General features: G+C 38.2%; 1 protein-coding gene across 1 annotated transcript; it reads left to right on the top strand.

The window, feature by feature from the left end:
- Positions 1–9,237: 9,237 nt before the first annotated feature.
- LOC116316409 (four and a half LIM domains protein 2-like) lies at positions 9,238–18,673 on the top strand. The gene is made up of 7 exons (XM_031734967.2): positions 9,238–9,280; positions 11,372–11,564; positions 14,186–14,365; positions 14,471–14,645; positions 15,045–15,214; positions 16,747–16,933; positions 18,093–18,673. Exons 1-7 carry the CDS (start codon positions 9,243–9,245, stop codon positions 18,242–18,244), a joined length of 1,095 nt encoding a protein of 364 aa, XP_031590827.2. The 5' UTR covers positions 9,238–9,242; the 3' UTR covers positions 18,245–18,673.
- Positions 18,674–19,425: the final 752 nt, after the last annotated feature.

Below are 19,425 nucleotides of genomic sequence, written 5' to 3' on the forward strand. Positions count from 1 at the left end.
CTCAATTGGAGCTAAATTCAGACTTGGACTAGGCCACTGTGTTAGTTTTATGTCAGATGTAACTCAAACCTTCCAAAATTTTTTTACTTTTGTCTCATCAGTCCACAAAATATTTTCCCAAAAGTCTTGGGAATTATCAAGATGTTTTCTGGGATATGTGAGATTAGCCTTTAAGTTCTAAAATAAAAATACTCCAAGAAAAGGTCGTATGTGGCAACAGGTGGTTTGTTTCAGAACGCACTTCCAACTTGATTCTTTGAAAAACATATGCCGTTTATTTCTTGCAGAAATATAGACCAAAAATCAAACAATAATTTCTTACAACTTAGACAAAAACTAAAGTTAATTTAATCTAATTCAACAAATTCAAAAAGTGATTAAAAAAAATAATTAAAAACCCTCCCGTCGTCCCACCTGACATTTGGCAAACAAAAAAGAAACATTTCCATTTGGAGTACTTTTGATAGAACAGCCTCTCCTGTGAAGCTTCACCACTGCTCCAAGTTTCCTCCATGTGTGGATAATGTCTCTAACCGTGGTTCACTGGAGCCCACAAACCTTAGAAAACCTTTCCAGACTGATAGTTGTCAGCGACTTTGTTTCTCAGCTGTTACTTTAGCTCGTGGTGTGATGTGTTGCTTTTATAGATCTTTTAGCCTGCTGCACTTTGTCACACAGGTTGGCTAGTGAAATTAAACTAAGCTTTCCAAAAATGTTGTTAATCACATTTAATTAATTATTTTACAAGAGTGGCAAACCTTTTTTCCACACAGGGCCAGGTAGGTTTGGATAGTTTTGATCTCTTAACAAATTTAAATCATGATTTAAAAACTGCATCTTGTATTTAATTGTGGTATCTTTGTCTAATATTAGAAATCACCAATCATCCAGGTAAATAAATCCTGGATGACTGATTCTGGACGTTTCTCCCACTGAAAACACTACGTCCAAACGAACAGAATCGACTTTTGGGGATTAGAAATTCTTTGATAATATGAAATGTGACAAATTTGCAAATAAAATACACAGTATTGTACTGTATTTCTTATTTAAAGTGCTTCAAAATTACATATCAAATATTAAATGTACATTTATTGATCAATAAATGCTCAGATGACACCATTGTAGTCATCCTCACTTCAGGAGGAGACAATTTTGCTTACAGAGCAGGAGTCCCAAAGTGAGGAAATAATCTGACACCAAACAGCAACACACACAAAAAAACAAACAAAAAAAACAAGGAACTCATCATAAACTTCAGGAAATACAGAACAGAGCCCTCCTGCAGCTTCCTCTCAACACCACAGCTGATGTCAAAAAAAAGCACAGCAACATTTGCACTTTCTGAAAATCATGAAGAAAAACAACTTCCAGGAAACGCTGCAGGTGACGTTTTACCATTCCACAGTAGGAAGTGTGCCAACCTACAGCCTCACAGTGTGGTATGCTGGCTGCTCAGGAGCTGACAAAAACCTCTACAAAAGGTCTTCAACACAGCCCAAAAAAATTAAAGAAAAAAATCACTGGTCGCCCACTTCCTTTTCTCCAAGACATTAAACACACATGCTACATTTTTTCCAGAGACCAAAACATTATAAAAGACTGCTCTCACCCTGGACACCAGCTGTTTGACCTCCTGCCCTCAGGCAGACGCTAACGGTCATTAAAAACTCAGACTCATTAAGATAGATTTATGAAAAAGTTCTTCTCGAAGGTCACTACCACTCACAACCAACATACAAAATGAGCACCCACACACACTCTCACAATAACACTCCCTATATTTATATCACCAGTGTATGTATTTTAGGTTAATTATTATATTCAATTCTCGTGGTTAAAACCTTTACTCGCGCAAAAACTGTACACTGGAAACCACCTGACTCCAGCACTTTGTTGACTCTGACACGTTCTGGTCCAGCTTCCTCTTTTATATTATGGGCATGTGGTTCTTTGTGGTGCCTAATGTTTAATTCTCCTTTTATCAGTAGCCACTTGTGGTGTGCTTATATAACATTTTTCTTATTGTAAATTCAAGTATGTGACCGGAGTTGATCCCCCAGTCTTGTTGTATCCTAAATACAATGTCAATAGAGGCTCCTTGTTCTATTCTATTCTATTCTATTCTATTCTATTCTATTCTATTCTATTTTATTCTGTTGCACTCTATTCATGTTTTTAACTGAAAAATGGAGGCAAAAAAGTCTGGAAGAGTTATGTAATGAGAGTTATGTATCTGGTGGAAAATAGTTGACTGAGCAGAGAAAAAAGTTTCTGAGTATACAAATAATTTGATGATTTCATTGTCTGTGGCACATAATATAATTCAGACTCTGTCCACAGGGGACAAGGTGGAAAATAAATACTGAATATTGAATAAAGCACTTAGGCAGCACTGCGTAACATTCAGACATGATTTCTGGGGTAGAAATGAATGCTTGGGCCAATGTAAGACAACACAGCTCGTTCCTGCTTCCACAAATCCAAGCAAAAACTCCAACATTTGGTAAGATCCAAAAAGCCCAAGCTCACAGGGGTGAAATAGAAAACTCTCACTCTCCCAGTTGAAAGATTTGAAATCTTTTAGGGTTTCATCCTCAAGACAAAGAGGAGAAAGTGGAGAAGTGCACTAGTTTACAAAACATGGGAAACATTGTGAAGGCTCCATAAAAACTGGGTAATAAAAGAACTTTGAGCAAAGTTTCCTGTGATTTAGAGATAACAAACTTTCATCTGGAAATCCTTCTGAACAAGTCACACTTGTTCAGTCTTTTTCTAATTGCACTGTCATAAACTTTAACATGTAAGATGCTAACTGAGGCCTGTAGAGTCTGGGATGCAGCTCTTGGGTTTTTGCTGTTTATCTGAGCATTAAATGGCCTGAAATTGGAGTGTGGTACAAACTACCAAAACTTGAACTTTAACAGATGCGCTCACACTTGCTGATGATCAGTTAATCAAGCGCATTCGATCAGCAGTGCCTCGCTGCAGATCGAATGTCTAATCCCTATGGAAGCAGTAAGGGTGGAATCAGTTTTTCACAGAACTATACAGAGTCCTAAGAGTCATTTTTCACATGACTCTATATTTCCTATTTAAAATGACACAAAACAACTGAGAAATACATTTCACATTTGAAGCCAGGAAGCAGCATAATTGGAAGCGGGATGATAAAAGACTGGATAACCAGTACAATGTTTTCAAAAGCTTCTGGTGGAAAATCTCAAGACTGCTTGGGTTAATATTATTATATGATTGGGTATAAACTTATTAATATGTCATTTATAGCCAATTTCTCTGCCAGCGAAGCATCAGACTTTTATTTAAAGAAACTACAGGACAATAGAGCTTCTATTAAATTAGCGGGGGGCGGGGTTTGCTAAATCAAACACGTGGATCAGACAAGACCCAGGTTAACAATGACCACCTCCAGTGCTGTTGGCCACTAGAAACTGTGCCACTGTTGGCCTAAAACAGAAGAGGAGGATTCATTGATATAGTGAAGGAGGACATGCAGATGGCTGGCGTGACAGAGGGGATGCTAGAAATAGGGTAAGATGGATGCAGATGATTTGGTGTGGAGAAGAAAAACAACTGACAATTGAAAAGTCCTCAGATGCTCACTTCATAATGGTAAAACTGTGTAACCCAAATTGACTTGAAAACATTAGTCCTAAATAACTTCTATAAAGTAAAAAATGTGTGTCTAAGTGTGATTAGAGCCACACGGCAGAGCACACTGACCCTCAGTGGGGTCACACATGGACACGTTAGTGCGGTCTAGCCATTTATTTGCAAACCAGAGGCTGCTGTTTAGCTCTTACATGACATGCTGTTCTCAGAACCATTAAAAAACTCGAGCTGTCCTTCTCTGTGCCAGCAAAGCACACATCAGGCTTTTATTCAAAGAAACTAGGGAATGATCGAGTGTATTTATTGCTATTATATAATCTAATTGAACAGTCATGAGATTATGAAAAGACTGTATATTTAAAGAGATCAATGATAACTCCGTCGGCTGATAAAAGCTGCAACAGCTGGAAACATAAAACAAAAATCACATTCTGTGTCCATCTTCAGATCATAAATAAGACTTAAGTGTATGAGAAAGCCTTTATGCAGCTATTCTGATCAGAAATAAACCCGATGTCTCACAGTTTTATTCTTTAATAGGTATAAACGGATTTTTTTTAAAGATTCTATTGTGAAACTACATAACTGATTTCTACTTATGACAGGCAAAGACAATTATTGCTGTTATATAACATCTTGAAGTCTGAGGACACAGGTAATGTTGTTATTGGATCTCCAGAATAAAATCTGCCAGTCTGGAGAAAAAGGCCATGATATCATCTGTTAATATCATGTTAATACCACAGAGTAATCAGTTAGATCTTACAAATTGAATTGATTAACCAGCTAAATGAGAAAATACTTCTTTAAACCATTTAACTTTTATGGTGACCTTGATGATAATGTGTCCTTAAAAAACCTGAGAGGTCTAATCCGTTGTCTTTGTAGTGCCACCAGTATAACGCATTACATCATCCCAATACTGGTTACTTTTTGATATATAGTTTTGGCACATTTTATTAAAATTGGGCAGTGAAGCTAAGACAGAAAAACTAGGAGAAAGACCTGGAGAGATATGCAGCAAATGGTCTCAGGACAGATTTAAACACGGGCTTCGGCGTTATACTTACACCATATGGGTTTCCTGCTCTACCCAGTGAACTAAACCAGCACCCATCTCAGTACTGATTACTTAACAGTTCCTAGAACTGATAGCGAATCTTATTTCATTTGGTTTCGTCGAAATAAACTCCAAACGCAATAACAGGTAACAAACTTTGTTAAGACTCTGAATCGAGGCTTTTTCCTAGTATTACAGGTATGATAAGCATTCGAGGAACACGCTGCACTGTCTGTAAATCATTTCTATTTACTAGTTAAACTTTTACCTCTCTTGTTTTTCCAAAAGCTATTTGTCTTTAAGTCTGAAAGATAATGCTTTAAAGTCAAAACAACACATGCAATAGCAATATTTTTTTTCACAACTGTGCGATTGCATAGACTGTATATAAATAACAGGCACAACCATGTGACATCACCCATCATTTTAAGATTTTGGACTTTAAAGTCTCAATGTTAACATTTTGAGCACCACCATATTATTTTGGAGTCAGAAATTACCATAATTGGATAAAAGTAAGGAGCTAACACCACCAAGTTTGGTTCCACCTTTTACTTTGAAGGTGAATGTTTACAGTTTATGTCAGAGTTTTTCAAGTTTAATTTTGGAAATACATTTTTTTCCTTAGTGAACGGTGGTTGCTATGGGTTGCCAACTGGTCTCTAGGCCTGTGAAGTTAGAGCCTTAGCAAGGTGCATTCATAAACTATAAGGGTTACAACACACAAAGACACATGGGTGCTATATAACAGTATGATAAAATGATAGAATTTCACTTAGAACAAGTGAAGGAAAAACTTGATGATTGCATTAACAGGGTCCAACAGCACAAACGTGGTCAAAGGGTCCAGGACAATGACTCAAATCAGTGTTGCCAACTCCTCAGTAATGAAATTCGCTATTGGCTGTCCTAAAAGTCGCTAGAAGTCTCTAAATGATGTCATCGCCTAATTTGCATAATTGGTCATGCTAATGTAATTGTAGCCTACGTTTGTTGGAGAGAAATAACATCGTGGAAGAGACATAAAGTGAGTAAAAAAAATGTCCTAAATGCATTTAGAATTTATTTAGAACTACAAATTAAATTTCTTTTAGCAATTATTGTTTTTTAATGTCACAATTCCAACCCTGCTCCACCCAAAATTGGCACTCTGGGGGAGTTACTTGTGTGTGTGTGTGTGTGTGTGTGTGTGTGTGTGTGTGTGTTTATTAGTTGTTTTAAACCTTGTGATCCACAAAACAGCATCACAGTAAAAGAAGAACTGACTGCGTTACAGTCAGTGCGGGAGCAGCGGCTTCGCTCATGCACGATTCATTTGCAGTTTGGACGCATAGGTGTGAACATCTCCTGCCCTGATAGCAGCTGTGGGAGGACTATCCTCCGCCTGTGAGCGCTTTGGCACGGGAGAGGTGCCCACGGCAGCACCGCTGCTTGTTGAGAGTAAAAGCGATACGCGTTTTCACGTCAAAATGTCGTCATAAATAAGTCTCCAATAACAACAGAAAAAGTCGCCAGATTTGTCGCTAGTCGCTTTTTAGAAAAGAAGTCGCTAAGTGGGTCTGAAAACTCGCTAAATATAGCGACAAAGTCGCTAAGTTGGCAACACTGACTCAAATTAGCTGACGGGAAGCCTAACAAACAGCTAGCAGCTGTAGCTACAAATGAAAGGGAATATGGCCTTGGCTCCAGTATCCAGGTACGAGTTTTAAAAACTCCATTCAGAATTGTTATAACGGTGGAAACTATCCAAAATGTTTTTGTGCAAGGGTGTAAAAAAAAGGTTTTCTTATTATCTCACATTTAGAGTCATCCTCAAGTGTCCAGAAGATGAGTGCAGTTTTTACCACTTTCTTTTGTAAATTTTTAGTTCTGGAAGTTGAGTATGCCTCAGCAGTATGATACCTTGTCTCATTGTTACAGTCCTGTGGTACAGTGATTTGGCTTTTTGTCATGTTGGGCACCAGCTCTAGTACAGAACAGCATTTCCCGCATTTCTATTTAAAAATGCAAACATAGTTTTTAGGGACTCCTTTTAACGCTCGAAACCAAAGATTTCACTAATTTGAACTCACCTGAAAAGCCAGGCTTCATATGTTGTCTTCATGGTGCCGTAAAGGGTAAAGAAAAGCCGTGACGTCCAAAATTCTTTAGGTTTTACAAATTCCGATTTGTCACATATAAAAAAACAAGACTTTCAATAAGGAGCTCAAAGTTGGTCTTTGATGTGCAACTATTGCTTTGGGTTGAAACAGATCTTTTCAGAGTGTCTCCAGCTAAATCCCCAAAATGTCTAACATTCTGTAGCAATGGGGTCACCTGAGTAACCAGAAATCAAAGAAAATGAAAAAGGCTTCAAATCAAAAAAGCTTAAGATGCCTCTTCTGTCTATACACATTAACCCATAGAAAAGGCTTATGCTACATAAAGGGAACAGTGGCCTTTGTGCAAGATGGACAATATCAAATAAGTGAGCAAAAACACTTTTTTGCCTTAAATGAATGCTAAAAATTGTTAAATGATAAAGATGTTTGTGTCTTTGTTACAATTTTCTCTGAAGAAGTTAGTACCAATGTGTCATCATTCCATGCTAACAGTGACTGGAAAATAAGCCATGCATTAACGAACAATTATCTTGTGACACCAAGCCTATATTGTGCAATGTCAGAAGCAATCCTGACCCTGTAAGGAAACTCCCTCTTCAAAAGACAAAATACTTGGATTGCAAGTTCCAAGTATTTTGAGAACAGATTGCATTAATTCGGTGAGGACACCAAATTAATGCAATCTGCCTTAGGGTAAGGAAATGAGGAGAGACTGTGACAAAGTAAACCCACTGTGTTCACTAACCACCTATAGCCTCATAGAGGAGTAAACAGAGTCCGGTGCTTGGTTCAATTCCCTTCTCTCTATTGGGCAAGACAAGAAGAGGGTGAATGGATGTTACTGTTTCATAATTAGATAAATATCCTCCAACTAAACAGGTTGAACTCAGCTGAGAGTCAGGAGATTCGGATCCTGCTTCAGTTCATTTTAGGTGATTGATTTACAAGCCACCTTTAGCTGTCTTGATAGCTTTTACCACATCTGCCTGTCAGTAACTCTAACCATCACTTTTTAGGAAATCTATACCCTTAAAGCAGTCATGGAAATTACAATATAATGATACAGTTTATTTTAATAGCACTCATCAAAAAATATGCTACAAAGTGCTTACACCAAAAACATAAATGGTGCTTACTGTCATATGCCTGTCTGTTTATTCATATGAGAAATAAACCTCGAAGAATAAATGAAAACACCAAGGATAAAATAGTAAAAACATAAGATATAAAAGAATAAAGAAACTGATTGCAAAAGGAAATAAAATAAAGACAAAACTAAAATTCTAATAGGAAGCTAATCAAAACCCAAGAGGACCAACACAGGGCACCTGCTTCAGTCAGGAGGAGCTGACTTCTACCAACTTTACTTTTAGGTTCAGGCAGTGTTGTTTACTCTTAATGTTTTATGTCAGGTAGATCCTTAATATGTTCATACTGGCCACAGGAGCCCCACCCACCTGCTGCTAATACTTCTCGAAGAAAGTTGACTTAAAAGGGGTGGAGCTAAATGGCTTGTTTGAGAAACAAAACTGCAACAAAGAGTGGTGTAACATGAATAAGAAATATTTTGAACTATGAATCATGCAAAGGTTACGCTAGTAAAATCCAACAATAAAAATACTTATTTGAAAATAAGGGATAAAAAGCTATCGAGAAGAAAAAATAATACTCAGAAGAACCTACACAGATGCCCTGATGAACTCCCATCTCTTCAAAATGCATTCAATTCACCATCTTTGCCCCAATGCTACTATTTAACAACGAACAGCCAACACCAGTTTAATATTTATGTTTAGACAGATTTCTGTCCTTTCACATGCATTAAGCTCATATCAGTTAGATCCCTTGTACGGTCATCTCAGGCACAGGCGCCCCACCCACCTGCAAGTCATACTCTTTGTTAATAAGGGGCAGCCAATTTAGAAGAAAGGATGTTTCATGCTAGAGGAGCCAATATGGCTTATTCATGAGCTATGTGAGCTATGGACTATAGTATAAGATAAATAAGGATTGTTTTGAATTGTGAGTCATGCAAAGCTACTATAGAAAATAAAACCTGTACCATATGGAAATTATTCTGAAAAATTACTGGCACTTTGTTAGCTCTAGTTTTGTGAAAACTTGTTAGTTTTATATTGTAAAATGATAAAAGTAGGTTCGGTGGGCTTTAAATGAGCACAACTTGCATCCTACTGTTACACAAGATGTGGTCTGAGAGACATTTTTTTGTAATATAATACATTGAAATCTAGGTTAATAAATTAAGTAACTTATTTTTAAATGTTATTTCTCAATTTAAGCAATAAAAAACAGCCCTGTGATGTTTATATGAGAGGTTTCAGTAGTTTATAAAACTCAAGTGCTGCATCTTGGGCTTCACTGGATATTCACCATGACTAATTCAATAAACTAAATTTAAAAACATTTATATTGATCCAACAGGGCTTATGACCACAGCAGAACTTCACATCAACAACCATCCACAGTAAGTAATGTCAGAGTTTTTAGTAAAGTTGTGTGAACCCTGTTGTTCAGTAGTCAGTTTGGTAACTGTTGATCAGCATTTTGAGGCAAATCTGAGCTCTAAGGACAGTGCAGCCATTCATATCTGAGTTTTTTTTGAGTCTTTTCCTACTTTTGCTAAGGAGGTTATCTAATTGGTTCAGTTTGTCTGTTTTCTTAGGTATGGATGGATTTGAATGAAGAGTGTATCACAGTTTAGATTTGGTCTAATCTAGTGGTTAACTTATGGAGTCGCTCCAGATGTTGACTTCCATGTATTTCGGATAGATTCTCTAACATTGTGAAATGGGGGAAAATTCATGACACGTCTTCTCAAACAGACGCCAAATTCAGGGACTCACACATTGTGTCGGGGGGGGTTCAGCCTTAGTGGAGGCATGTAATCACAGACTGCTTTTGTTAAATGTTTCTGTTGTTCGCTTTTTATTTCTGTCTCTATCAAATTAAATGTCCTCTAAGAAATGATCTTATTTTCTTGTATCTGCTACTGTAACATATGCCAAGGATGTTTTGACAAGATTACAGAAAAAACTGGCTAATATCCAGGATCCAATCGCACAAGTGTTCAAGTGAATCTGAAGCACTATTACTGGCCTCTTTTAAACTGACGATGTGGAGCCACCTACAGGCAAAATATTATCTTGTCAGTCAGTAAAGTATTATGGTGTTTAGGTGTTGCAAACCAGATCTTATATGACTTTGGCAACAAATTCCAAAAACGGTGTAAAATAATACTTCAAACCTTCAAAAGACCCTAAATTCTTGGCTTCTTTTTGGGTGCAGAAAAGGTTTAAATTGACTCAACGATCAGCCTTTTGGAGCTAGAAATACAATGAGTAGCAGACATGTTTGTGCAAAATCTTCCTCTGTGTGGTATGTTTTTGTTGTTTTCTTTATCTCCATTTTAAACCCACAGCTGTACATGAGTTGAGTTAACTAAACCTATTGATGCCTAGGTCTACAGAAACAAACTTATGAGCCTGCACACATGCTAGTGAACCTGTAGCACTTTGAACAAAACTCAAAGCTGATGTTCGGCGGGTTAAATTGTCTAACAGGATTTGCCGTTTGTTTGGTGCTCTAGCTATTTGGTCAAGAACCAAACCAGTCAAAGTCAGAGTTAACAAAATATAATTTAACCAGGGAAAAAAAAATACCTATGGCAGGCAGCGTTTCATCAGTCTCTACACAGACTAATAGTACAAATAGAAATCCAATCCATACATATGTAAGAAAAAAGTATACGGAAATAATCCAGAACTCTAAACTTCAGAGCTAAGGAAACTGAAAAATAATAATAAGTTAGTATTTCACTGATAAGAGACGTGAAATTCTAAATTAAATTATAATCAGTGTCTGGAGAAAACACAAGTTTGAGCCTCACAATGAGAAACAGTTTTCAGAATGTGAATGAAACTTCACAGCAGTCACTTCTGATTTTTATTAATTAAGTAAAATTCCACTCGCATCCCTTTTACTGTGATTGATTCTTCTTCAGTGAAGAACAGAAGAGGTTTGACAATCACTGGACTGAGTCGAAGTCATGCAATGACAGACACACAGACAGAAATTCATCCAAGATTTAATTACATCAGTAAATGATACAAGGCAACTCTTTGGGAAATAGAGCATTATACTTCTTAATTTTAAAGAATGTGATCCAGATCCACATCAAAATTTAACTGGTTCTATTCTTTATTCCTTACCTCTTCACAAAGTTTCACCAAAATCGACTTAGTGACAGAAACCAGGAGACAAATGCTTTGCCTCATCTCTTATATTAGGATGCAGCAAAGTTCCTTTGTATCTTTAGTTTGCACAGCCGATGTATAAAACAGGATATGAAAATTAGTTTAAAGTCATTAAAATGGAAAATCCTCTGGGCAAAATGTGCACCAAACCTGCAGATAAACCGCTAAAGACCAGCACAGACACAATCTTAATGGGTAGGAAACAAATGGGCAAACTTCAAACTAAAGCTGATCACAGATCCTTTTTTATTTGGTAGTGTTTGTTTTGAGCTTTTCACAGCAGGATTTTCTGGGATTTACAGCTTTTTGGTTCGACTTTATACCCGTCTGAATTTAACCTGCCCACTCCGGTCACACCACTGCTTCTGCCTCCACGCCCCAGTGTGGGTCACATCATGCTCGGGCTGTATAAAGGAGATGGACCACAGCGCTCAGTACACACCTCGGGTCCTCGACTGCAACCAAGCTGCTCTTCTGATACTCTGTGATACTCCGGTAAGATTTTATGTTGAGTTGCTTTACTCACTAATTCAATCTCGCATTAAATCTGCATCGTGATAAATTTTGTATAGTAATAGTTGTTGTATTTGTAAATTCCCCATGATTAGCTGAATGTTATCCAACTTTATCTGGAGGTTTAGGTGATTAATTGTTGAGCAACGTTTTAGAAGGAGTGAGGGAAAAGTGAACACAGACTTTTTTCAGTAAATTCTTAAAAGTTTGTGTGGTATTTGGCCAATACACCATGACATAATGACATTTAAATAAACTCAATTAAAGAGATGTATCAGGCAATAAGAGGAACGAAGGTAGAAATGGGGTTTACAGAAAAGTACTCATGTTTTGTAGTGTAATTCAGATAGTGTAAAAGATTCATAGATGTATATGACGCTATGAAGGGAATCTGTAGAGCAGCAGTCCCCAACTTTTTTTGCACCACGGAACGGTTTATGTCCAACAATATTTTCACGGACTGGCCTTTAAGGTGTCGCGGATAAATACAACAAAATAAAACCAGTACCGGTACAAAAGAAAGAAGATTTATTCATAACACACGGGAAAAGACCCAGGGAAACCGAGTTAACGATAAACACGATAAAAACCCTGAAAACCATACATTTCACACCCGAGCCTCAACTCTCATGGCCGGTACCAAACGACTCCGGGGATTGGGGACCGCCGCTGTAGAGGGTACAAAGGATTTACAAAAGGGTACAGTAGCAAGGGGCACACAGTTCTTAAGTATAAACTCAACTCTTTTAAATAGTCTAAAACTAAGATTAAAACTAGGTAAAAAAACAAACAAACAAACACATGATGGAAATCAGTGAGAGTATTGATAGAGGAGGAGTAAAGGATAAAGAGCCATTGAAGAATGATTTACAGTTACATTCTTGCTTTAAGAAGTGGTGGATTTAAAGAAAGTCCCCATTGAAAGTCTTATGCAACATCCAGAAATCAGCTTTTGCTTTTGCTTGTTTATACGACTGGAGGATTTTCAGTCGTGCTGGTTTTGGAGAAACTGCATATTTAATTACACCCAAAGGCTCAGATCTTTTCTTAATTACTATAAAGGTCAGTTAAAAGATTTTTATTGACTTAAATTTGAAAGAAAAGTTCTAAAGCTGCTTTGTGATCAGGGAGAAGGCTTTTGGATGATACCTTAGGGTGTCTTTGTAGAAATGATTTAATAAAACAACACAGTAAGAAATAACAGCTACATTTGCCTGCACGAAACTGCTATTTTATAGTCTGTCTTCTTGTGTTTCTACTTCCAAAAAATACTTTATTATGAAGTAAGAATGTAAAGTAGCATGTTATTTGAAGGATTTGTACAGTGTCAGCTAAAATACAACAGCTAGTCTCTTGTCAGTATTTGTGAAGTTGTTTTCAGATGCTGTTTAAGTTAACTGATACATTGAATAGTTAGGTTGAGCAGTTAACATTTCATTTTTAATTTGAAAGTTTTCACAGAACCTTATCACCCATGTAACCCTTTTAATGTGCATTTTATTTCCAAATCTGTTATTTCTTTGTACTGTGCTTCAGCCTGTTTTAGTCAGGTAATAGTTTGACAAATAGGAAATATGCAGAATTTCTTCTCTACTCCCCTATACATCCAAAATCATGTGAACACATCTAAAATTCCTCAGATACCCAAAGCAGCCTCTGTTAAGTAAGTTGACTCTAGGCATAGGCAAAAATGTTGGGATCCTGTTGGGTGTTGACACCCATCTATATCCACTATGTTCCCCAAATATATTTCAAAATCAGTGCCTACCATAATCCCCTGTACCCTTTGTGCCTTTTTTATTCTGTCTTCTCTCAATCTATATGTACTTTTTCTCTACCATCTAAACAAACAAAACAATCACTGTATACTTCATAGCCCCACATAAACCACCTCTAATCCTTTGCAAATTGTAAGTCCTTTCAGTGCTTTCCAAAAAAACCCCAATGGAACTCCTTCATAAACCCATAATACCCCTTCACAAACCTTTTATAGCCCTTCATAAACTATTTATACCTCTTCACAAATCCTCAAATACCTTATCTGCACCTTAACTTGTCATACCCTCAATTAACCCTCAAAAGCCCCCTCAAAACCCTCTATAAACCCACTGTGGCTATACCTCTACCTATGTACTTATTCATAAACCCTTCGTGCCCTTGAAAATTCACATGTAGTCTTTTTTAAACTCTTCAAAAACTCTTTCTATCCTCCATACCCTATCATAAACCCTTCATATTTCTTAATATTAAAAGCCTCTTCTCTACCTTTTAAAGTCTTGGTACATTTGTTGGGAACCCCTGTTTCTTTGACACTGTCTTATAAGCCCTCCTTTAATTTCAGCCCCATTTTCAAAGCTATTGGTGACATTCCTTTAGCTAATTTGCTGAGTGTAGTGCTTTATTTCACAGGAATTCCAGCTGGGTTACACATGTTCATAAAGGCATGATGATCATTAATATGTTTATGTGCCACGTGGTCCTGAGATAGTACTGTGGTTCTTTTGTAGAAAAGTCTCTAATTGCACAAATGTGATTACATTTGAGCCAGTGATTGCTCCTGTGTGTGGCTGCAGTTATGCAACTTTTATGGCACTATCTTACAGAGCATAGGACTGAAACGAGTCGCAATGGGCGAGCGTTATGATTGTACAGAGTGTCAGGAGTCCCTGTACGGCCATAAGTACATCCTGAAGGAGGAAAAGCCCTACTGCATCAAGTGCTATGAGACGCTATTCTCCAACACCTGCGAAGTGTGCCAGAAGCTCATCAGCTGCACAAGCAAGGTAAAATACCCTCATTTTGACTGCTACATTTTTCTTACAGTGATTCTAGTTTTTGCCGTTGTTGAAATATTTCCACACAGAACCTGAGAGTGTTTGTCTCTGCAGGATCTGTCGTACAAGGATCGCCACTGGCACAGCGACTGCTTCCTCTGCAACAAGTGCAGCCGGTCTCTGGTCGATCGGCCCTTTGCCACCAAAGATGAAGTGCTCATGTGCATCGAGTGCTACAGTAACGAGTACTCCGCCAAGTGCCACGCGTGTCTGAAGACCATCATGCCGGGTGAGGAAACTCTAAGGTTACTGTAGCACACACATTCTAGGTCTGACCAACACTTTCAGCCGTCAAGATGGCAACCAACAAAATTCTAATATATAATTTATTCTGCAAATTGTCGATATCAATAGGAAACAATCTCCACTACAATAATGATATAAACATGGAGGGATAAAATAGTCCAGTGGCCCACTTGCAAAAGTGTTGCAGTGTTTGCAGTGTGGGCTATGAGTAGACTAGAGTATGACCTTCACTACTGAGTTTTTACAGCCACAGTAGCTTTAGCAAGTTGGAGATTTCCCAAAGGACAGCACAGCGATACATCAGCACCAGATGGATCAAACTAATAAATGACATTTGTTAGTCACTCTCTTTCTCTCCTTCTCCATCCTGTGCACCCACCAGGCTCTAAAAAGATGGAGCATAAGGGTAACAGTTGGCATGAGAGTTGCTTCACCTGCAACCGTTGCCAGCAGCCCATCGGCACCAGGAGCTTTGTCCAGAAGGACGCCAACAACTACTGTCTGCCCTGCTATGAGAAGCAGTTTGCTCTGCAGTGTGTCCACTGCAAGAAGGTAAAGCGACACGCTGTGCCTAATAATCATTGCACTGTTTGTTAAGCTGCAGATTCAACTAGTCTGACATGTAAAAAGAAAGATCTTGCACATCCTCTGTTTACTTGGCCTGATAAATGGTCCAAATCAATGCAAATGCTGTCATAATGAAAATACATGCAATGAAGGAGGGTAAAAGATTCACATCCATGGTACGTAACAGTTCTGGGCAGGAAACAGATGGTCACACAGGCAGGGATCGGAGGCGTCTTTTTGTGCTAAAAGCTGAGAGAGCAGTCATCTGCCTCCCCTGTGACTAAGTCAGCAACAAATGCACAAAAATGACAAGAATGTGAAGTTACACTGGTTTACAAAGGAAAGAGCGGTAAGTGAAATAACAGGAGCAGTCGTACAGGATTTTTCTTTTTCAAACAACATTACCAAAACAAACAGGACCAATACTGACCTAAAAAACAAGATAATCAGTTCCTCTCAGTCAACATCACATGACATGGTGGTAGCTTGATAATCCACATCCACAAGTACAGCAAGTACAGCAAACAAAATACCTCAATTTCTAGTGTCAACTCCAAGGATAAAGCAAAGCAAGGATAATGCAAGGAAATGCAAGACTGGCTTAGCTTTGGGTGCAATACTGGGTGACGTTTGCCCCTTTATTTGGGTGTAATACCACGTCATAGCATATATTGTGAAGGTATTTCTGCAAAATACCTTCATGTACAGTATTGTTTGCACACTGATATTTAAACATACTTAATCACAGTGAGAAAATCAGAATGCAATTTATGTGCAGGCTAAAATTTGGTCATATTAGCCAATTGCTAGGGGGTTGCCAGGCAACCTAATGATGGCATAAAATATCATGCATTATTTAAGTTGTGTAAATATAAATTAATGTTTGTTTGTTTTTTTATAGTGAAACAAAAAATGACACAGTGTTATTTATAAAGCTTGGATGCATCAATGTTAAAAACAGGTCTTTTAAAGCCATTTCTTGGTAGTTGCTAAGCAACATGACATTATATGAGCTATAGATAAGAGCCTTCAGGGGCTTAAGATGTACCTGTGCGCCAAGTTTGGCTGATCAAGTGAGAAAAGTATTTAACTAAGTGGGAGTTACAGAGTTATAGTTTAAGGCATAGAATCCTGTTCTTTTTCTTTTAAACGATTTCTCACCTTATTCTAAATTTTTGCTCTAGATTATGATTGACAGCTGGATTATGAGTGTGTTTCTGCTCTGTCACAGTATTAAAAACATTTGAAACTGTATTTTTAGATTTTAAGATTCAATATATGCCCGACGCAGTTGTTATAAAACATGTAGCTACGGTGATATAACCTGTTTGTTTGTGAAGGTGTGTTTTGAAGCCCCAAGATAAGCATTTCCACCACCACCATCTTGGTTGTGTGGTGTGGTTGGTCTGAGGCTTGTTTTCCCACTGCTATAGCAGTTTTACAGGACTGAGTCTTTTCACAACCGTGGTTGTCCCCCCTGCTGGTCATTTAAACATTTGTAAAATGCTCTTTTTCAGCCCATCACCACTGGTGGTGTGAACTACCGCGACCAGCCTTGGCATAAGGAGTGCTTCGTTTGCATCGGGTGCAAGCAGCAGCTGGCCGGCCAGAGGTTCACCTCTCGAGATGACTTTGCCTACTGCCTTGATTGCTTTTGCAACCTGTTTGCTAAGAAATGTGCTTACTGCACCACCCCAATCAGTGGTAAAGGTCATGCTACACTCATATCAGAAGTACTGACCTTTGTGTTACGCATCCAGCATATAACCAGTTTTCCGGGAGTTACCAACACTTTGCACCTTTAAATTTTTCTTTTTCTTGCTTTACGCGTTTAATTTTTATGATCCACAGTGTTCAGGATAAACTATTAAAGTGCTTAATTTAGCTGTAGTATCAGTTTGCTGACTGTACAAAGGGGATTCTTGTCCAAATGAGCTTGGCATGTTGAGTCGAGGCTCATTAGAAAACGTAATTGCTAGAATTACTAGAAATATGTTGGAATTATGATTTTAAGTCCACGCTTTAAGAATTTTCCCTGTTAAATTATACAAAACTACTGGCAGCTTCATCTGCCAGCATGAAGCTGTTACATTCTAGTAGAGCTGCTGTTAGCGTGAGCATTGAAGGTATTTGCTGGTAAATGAACAACGGTACATTACTGTAAAAATAACCTATTTTTGTTGAAGTGCAGGTTTGTTCTCCAGAAACTGAATTCTCCCTTAAATGAGTGTGACTAAGGGTAAACACAACATCAGTTTAAAATAATATATAAGGGAACACTTGAAATTATGGACTCTTTCATAGTTTCTATGTAAAGTATGAACCTAATTCTTCAGGACTGAGTAAATTAGTACACCTTACTGGTCCCAGGTTCCCCTTTAGAACTCGGTTTAAACTTCAGCCGGGCCGTCTTTTACTGTCTGATTATCCATTTGCATTACCTAATAAAATGTTCAGGGAGTTTATCATGCAATGTCAAAATTCTACTAAACAAATAATTGGCCAAAAATACTTTCAGGTGAGACAAATTCTCTACTTGTCTTCAAAGGCTGAATAACAAGTTTAAATGGTTGTGGCCGTGGCTTTCATCACCTTTTATTTTGGGCCAACGGGCCACCATAAGTGCGATTTAAAGCAGCACTTTAAATATCACACCCAGAAGCAAGACAAATCTAATACTGCAAACTTTTGATCACGGGAGCCTCCTTAAAAGCAGCTTAATCTTAACTGCTTTTAGGTGACGATCACAGTATAAACCCACCCTCCTCAGCATCCTGCGTGGATCCACTCACCATCAATTACGGCGTTATTTCATTACCCAGATCATGAGACTCCCCTTTGCTGACTCCTCTCTCCATCTCAGGTCTTGGGGGGAGCAAATACATCTCTTTCGAGCAGCGCCAGTGGCACAACGACTGCTTCAACTGCAAACGGTGCTGCGTGTCTCTGGTTGGTCGGGGTTTCCTGACGTGCAAAGACGACATCCTGTGCCCCGACTGCGGCAAGGACATCTGAGCGAAATCCACCAGAAGACAGCCCGAGCTGGATCGGCTCCCTGTCAGCATGCACAGCAGCATTCACCTAACTTTGCATGATTTGAATCATTTATCAGTGTCTTAAACATTAACATGTTTTTTTATGCATGCACTGAAGATACTGCGTTTTATGTGAATGACCTGCAGCCTTTATTCCCCATCAGAATTTCTGCATTTTGCTCAGGAATCATCCACATGTAGAACAAGAACATGTTTTACTTTCAAGTCTAGAATGCTATAACCCAAATATACTATGTGACAGCACATGTAAGAGCATGTGAGGCTGTTCTTAACTGATAGCACTATGATGTAATTGTTACTACTAATGATGTTTGTTCTAATTAAATCATTGCTGTGTAATCTAATTTCAATCTGTTAGGCACAATAAAGAGCTTTAAAGGATGCTAAACTGGATTAATGCTTTGACATGCTGGCCCACTAGCTATGTTGAGTCAAAAATCCAGAAGGACAGTATACATTTACACAGTTATGACACAAAGTTTGCATGACAAAGTTCGCCAAAAAAAAAAGACCCGATTTCCAAAAACTCGTTTTACATTTTTATATGTTTAGTATTAAAAAATTAATTAACTTGTGCAGAAATTAATCATATTGGGTTTACCATCCACTACCAGGAAAGAGGGGGAAGGGATCCTGCAACAATATCCTCATATCTTGTTAAACAAAGGAAATATGCAGTCAAGACAAGTTGTCCACAACTTTTTGTGGACAAGATTGCTAGCCTGAAAGCTCCGATAGTATCTATTGCTGATTCAGTCACGTATGCTTCTTGCTCAAGCCCGTTCTCTGCCTTTGCACCAATTTCCCTGTCCGATCTAGAGAAATTGGTACTACACGCAAAGCCCTGTGGTTCCCCAGATGGTGTTGTTACCCCCTGTTTTCTTCAAAAAGTATTTCCTACCGTTGGACCTTACATTCTGAAGATTATCAATACTAGTCTTTTGTCCGGCCAAGTCCCTGGTGGGTCATACATCCCTTACTTAAGAAACCTGGCCTAGATAGTTCGGTTATGTCGAATTTTAGACCTATCTCTAAGCTTCCCTTCCTAAGTAAGATCCTGGAGAGGATTGAACATACCCAGCTGATGGACTACCTCATTGATTCACAACTGTCTGAGGTCTTTCCATCTGGTTTTAAGCC

The sequence above is a fragment of the Oreochromis aureus genome, linkage group 23 (genome assembly GCF_013358895.1).
Source record: "Oreochromis aureus strain Israel breed Guangdong linkage group 23, ZZ_aureus, whole genome shotgun sequence".
Classification (NCBI taxonomy): domain Eukaryota; kingdom Metazoa; phylum Chordata; class Actinopteri; order Cichliformes; family Cichlidae; genus Oreochromis; species Oreochromis aureus.

Coding starts and splice junctions, on each gene's coding strand:
- LOC116316409 (XM_031734967.2), top strand. CDS start 9,243: ATGACCACAGCAGAACTTCACATCAACAACCATCCACA. Junction 9,281..11,371: donor CACATCAACAACCATCCACA/GTAAGTAATGTC, acceptor TGGGATTTACAG/CTTTTTGGTTCGACTTTATA. Junction 14,646..15,044: donor TCTGAAGACCATCATGCCGG/GTGAGGAAACTC, acceptor TGCACCCACCAG/GCTCTAAAAAGATGGAGCAT.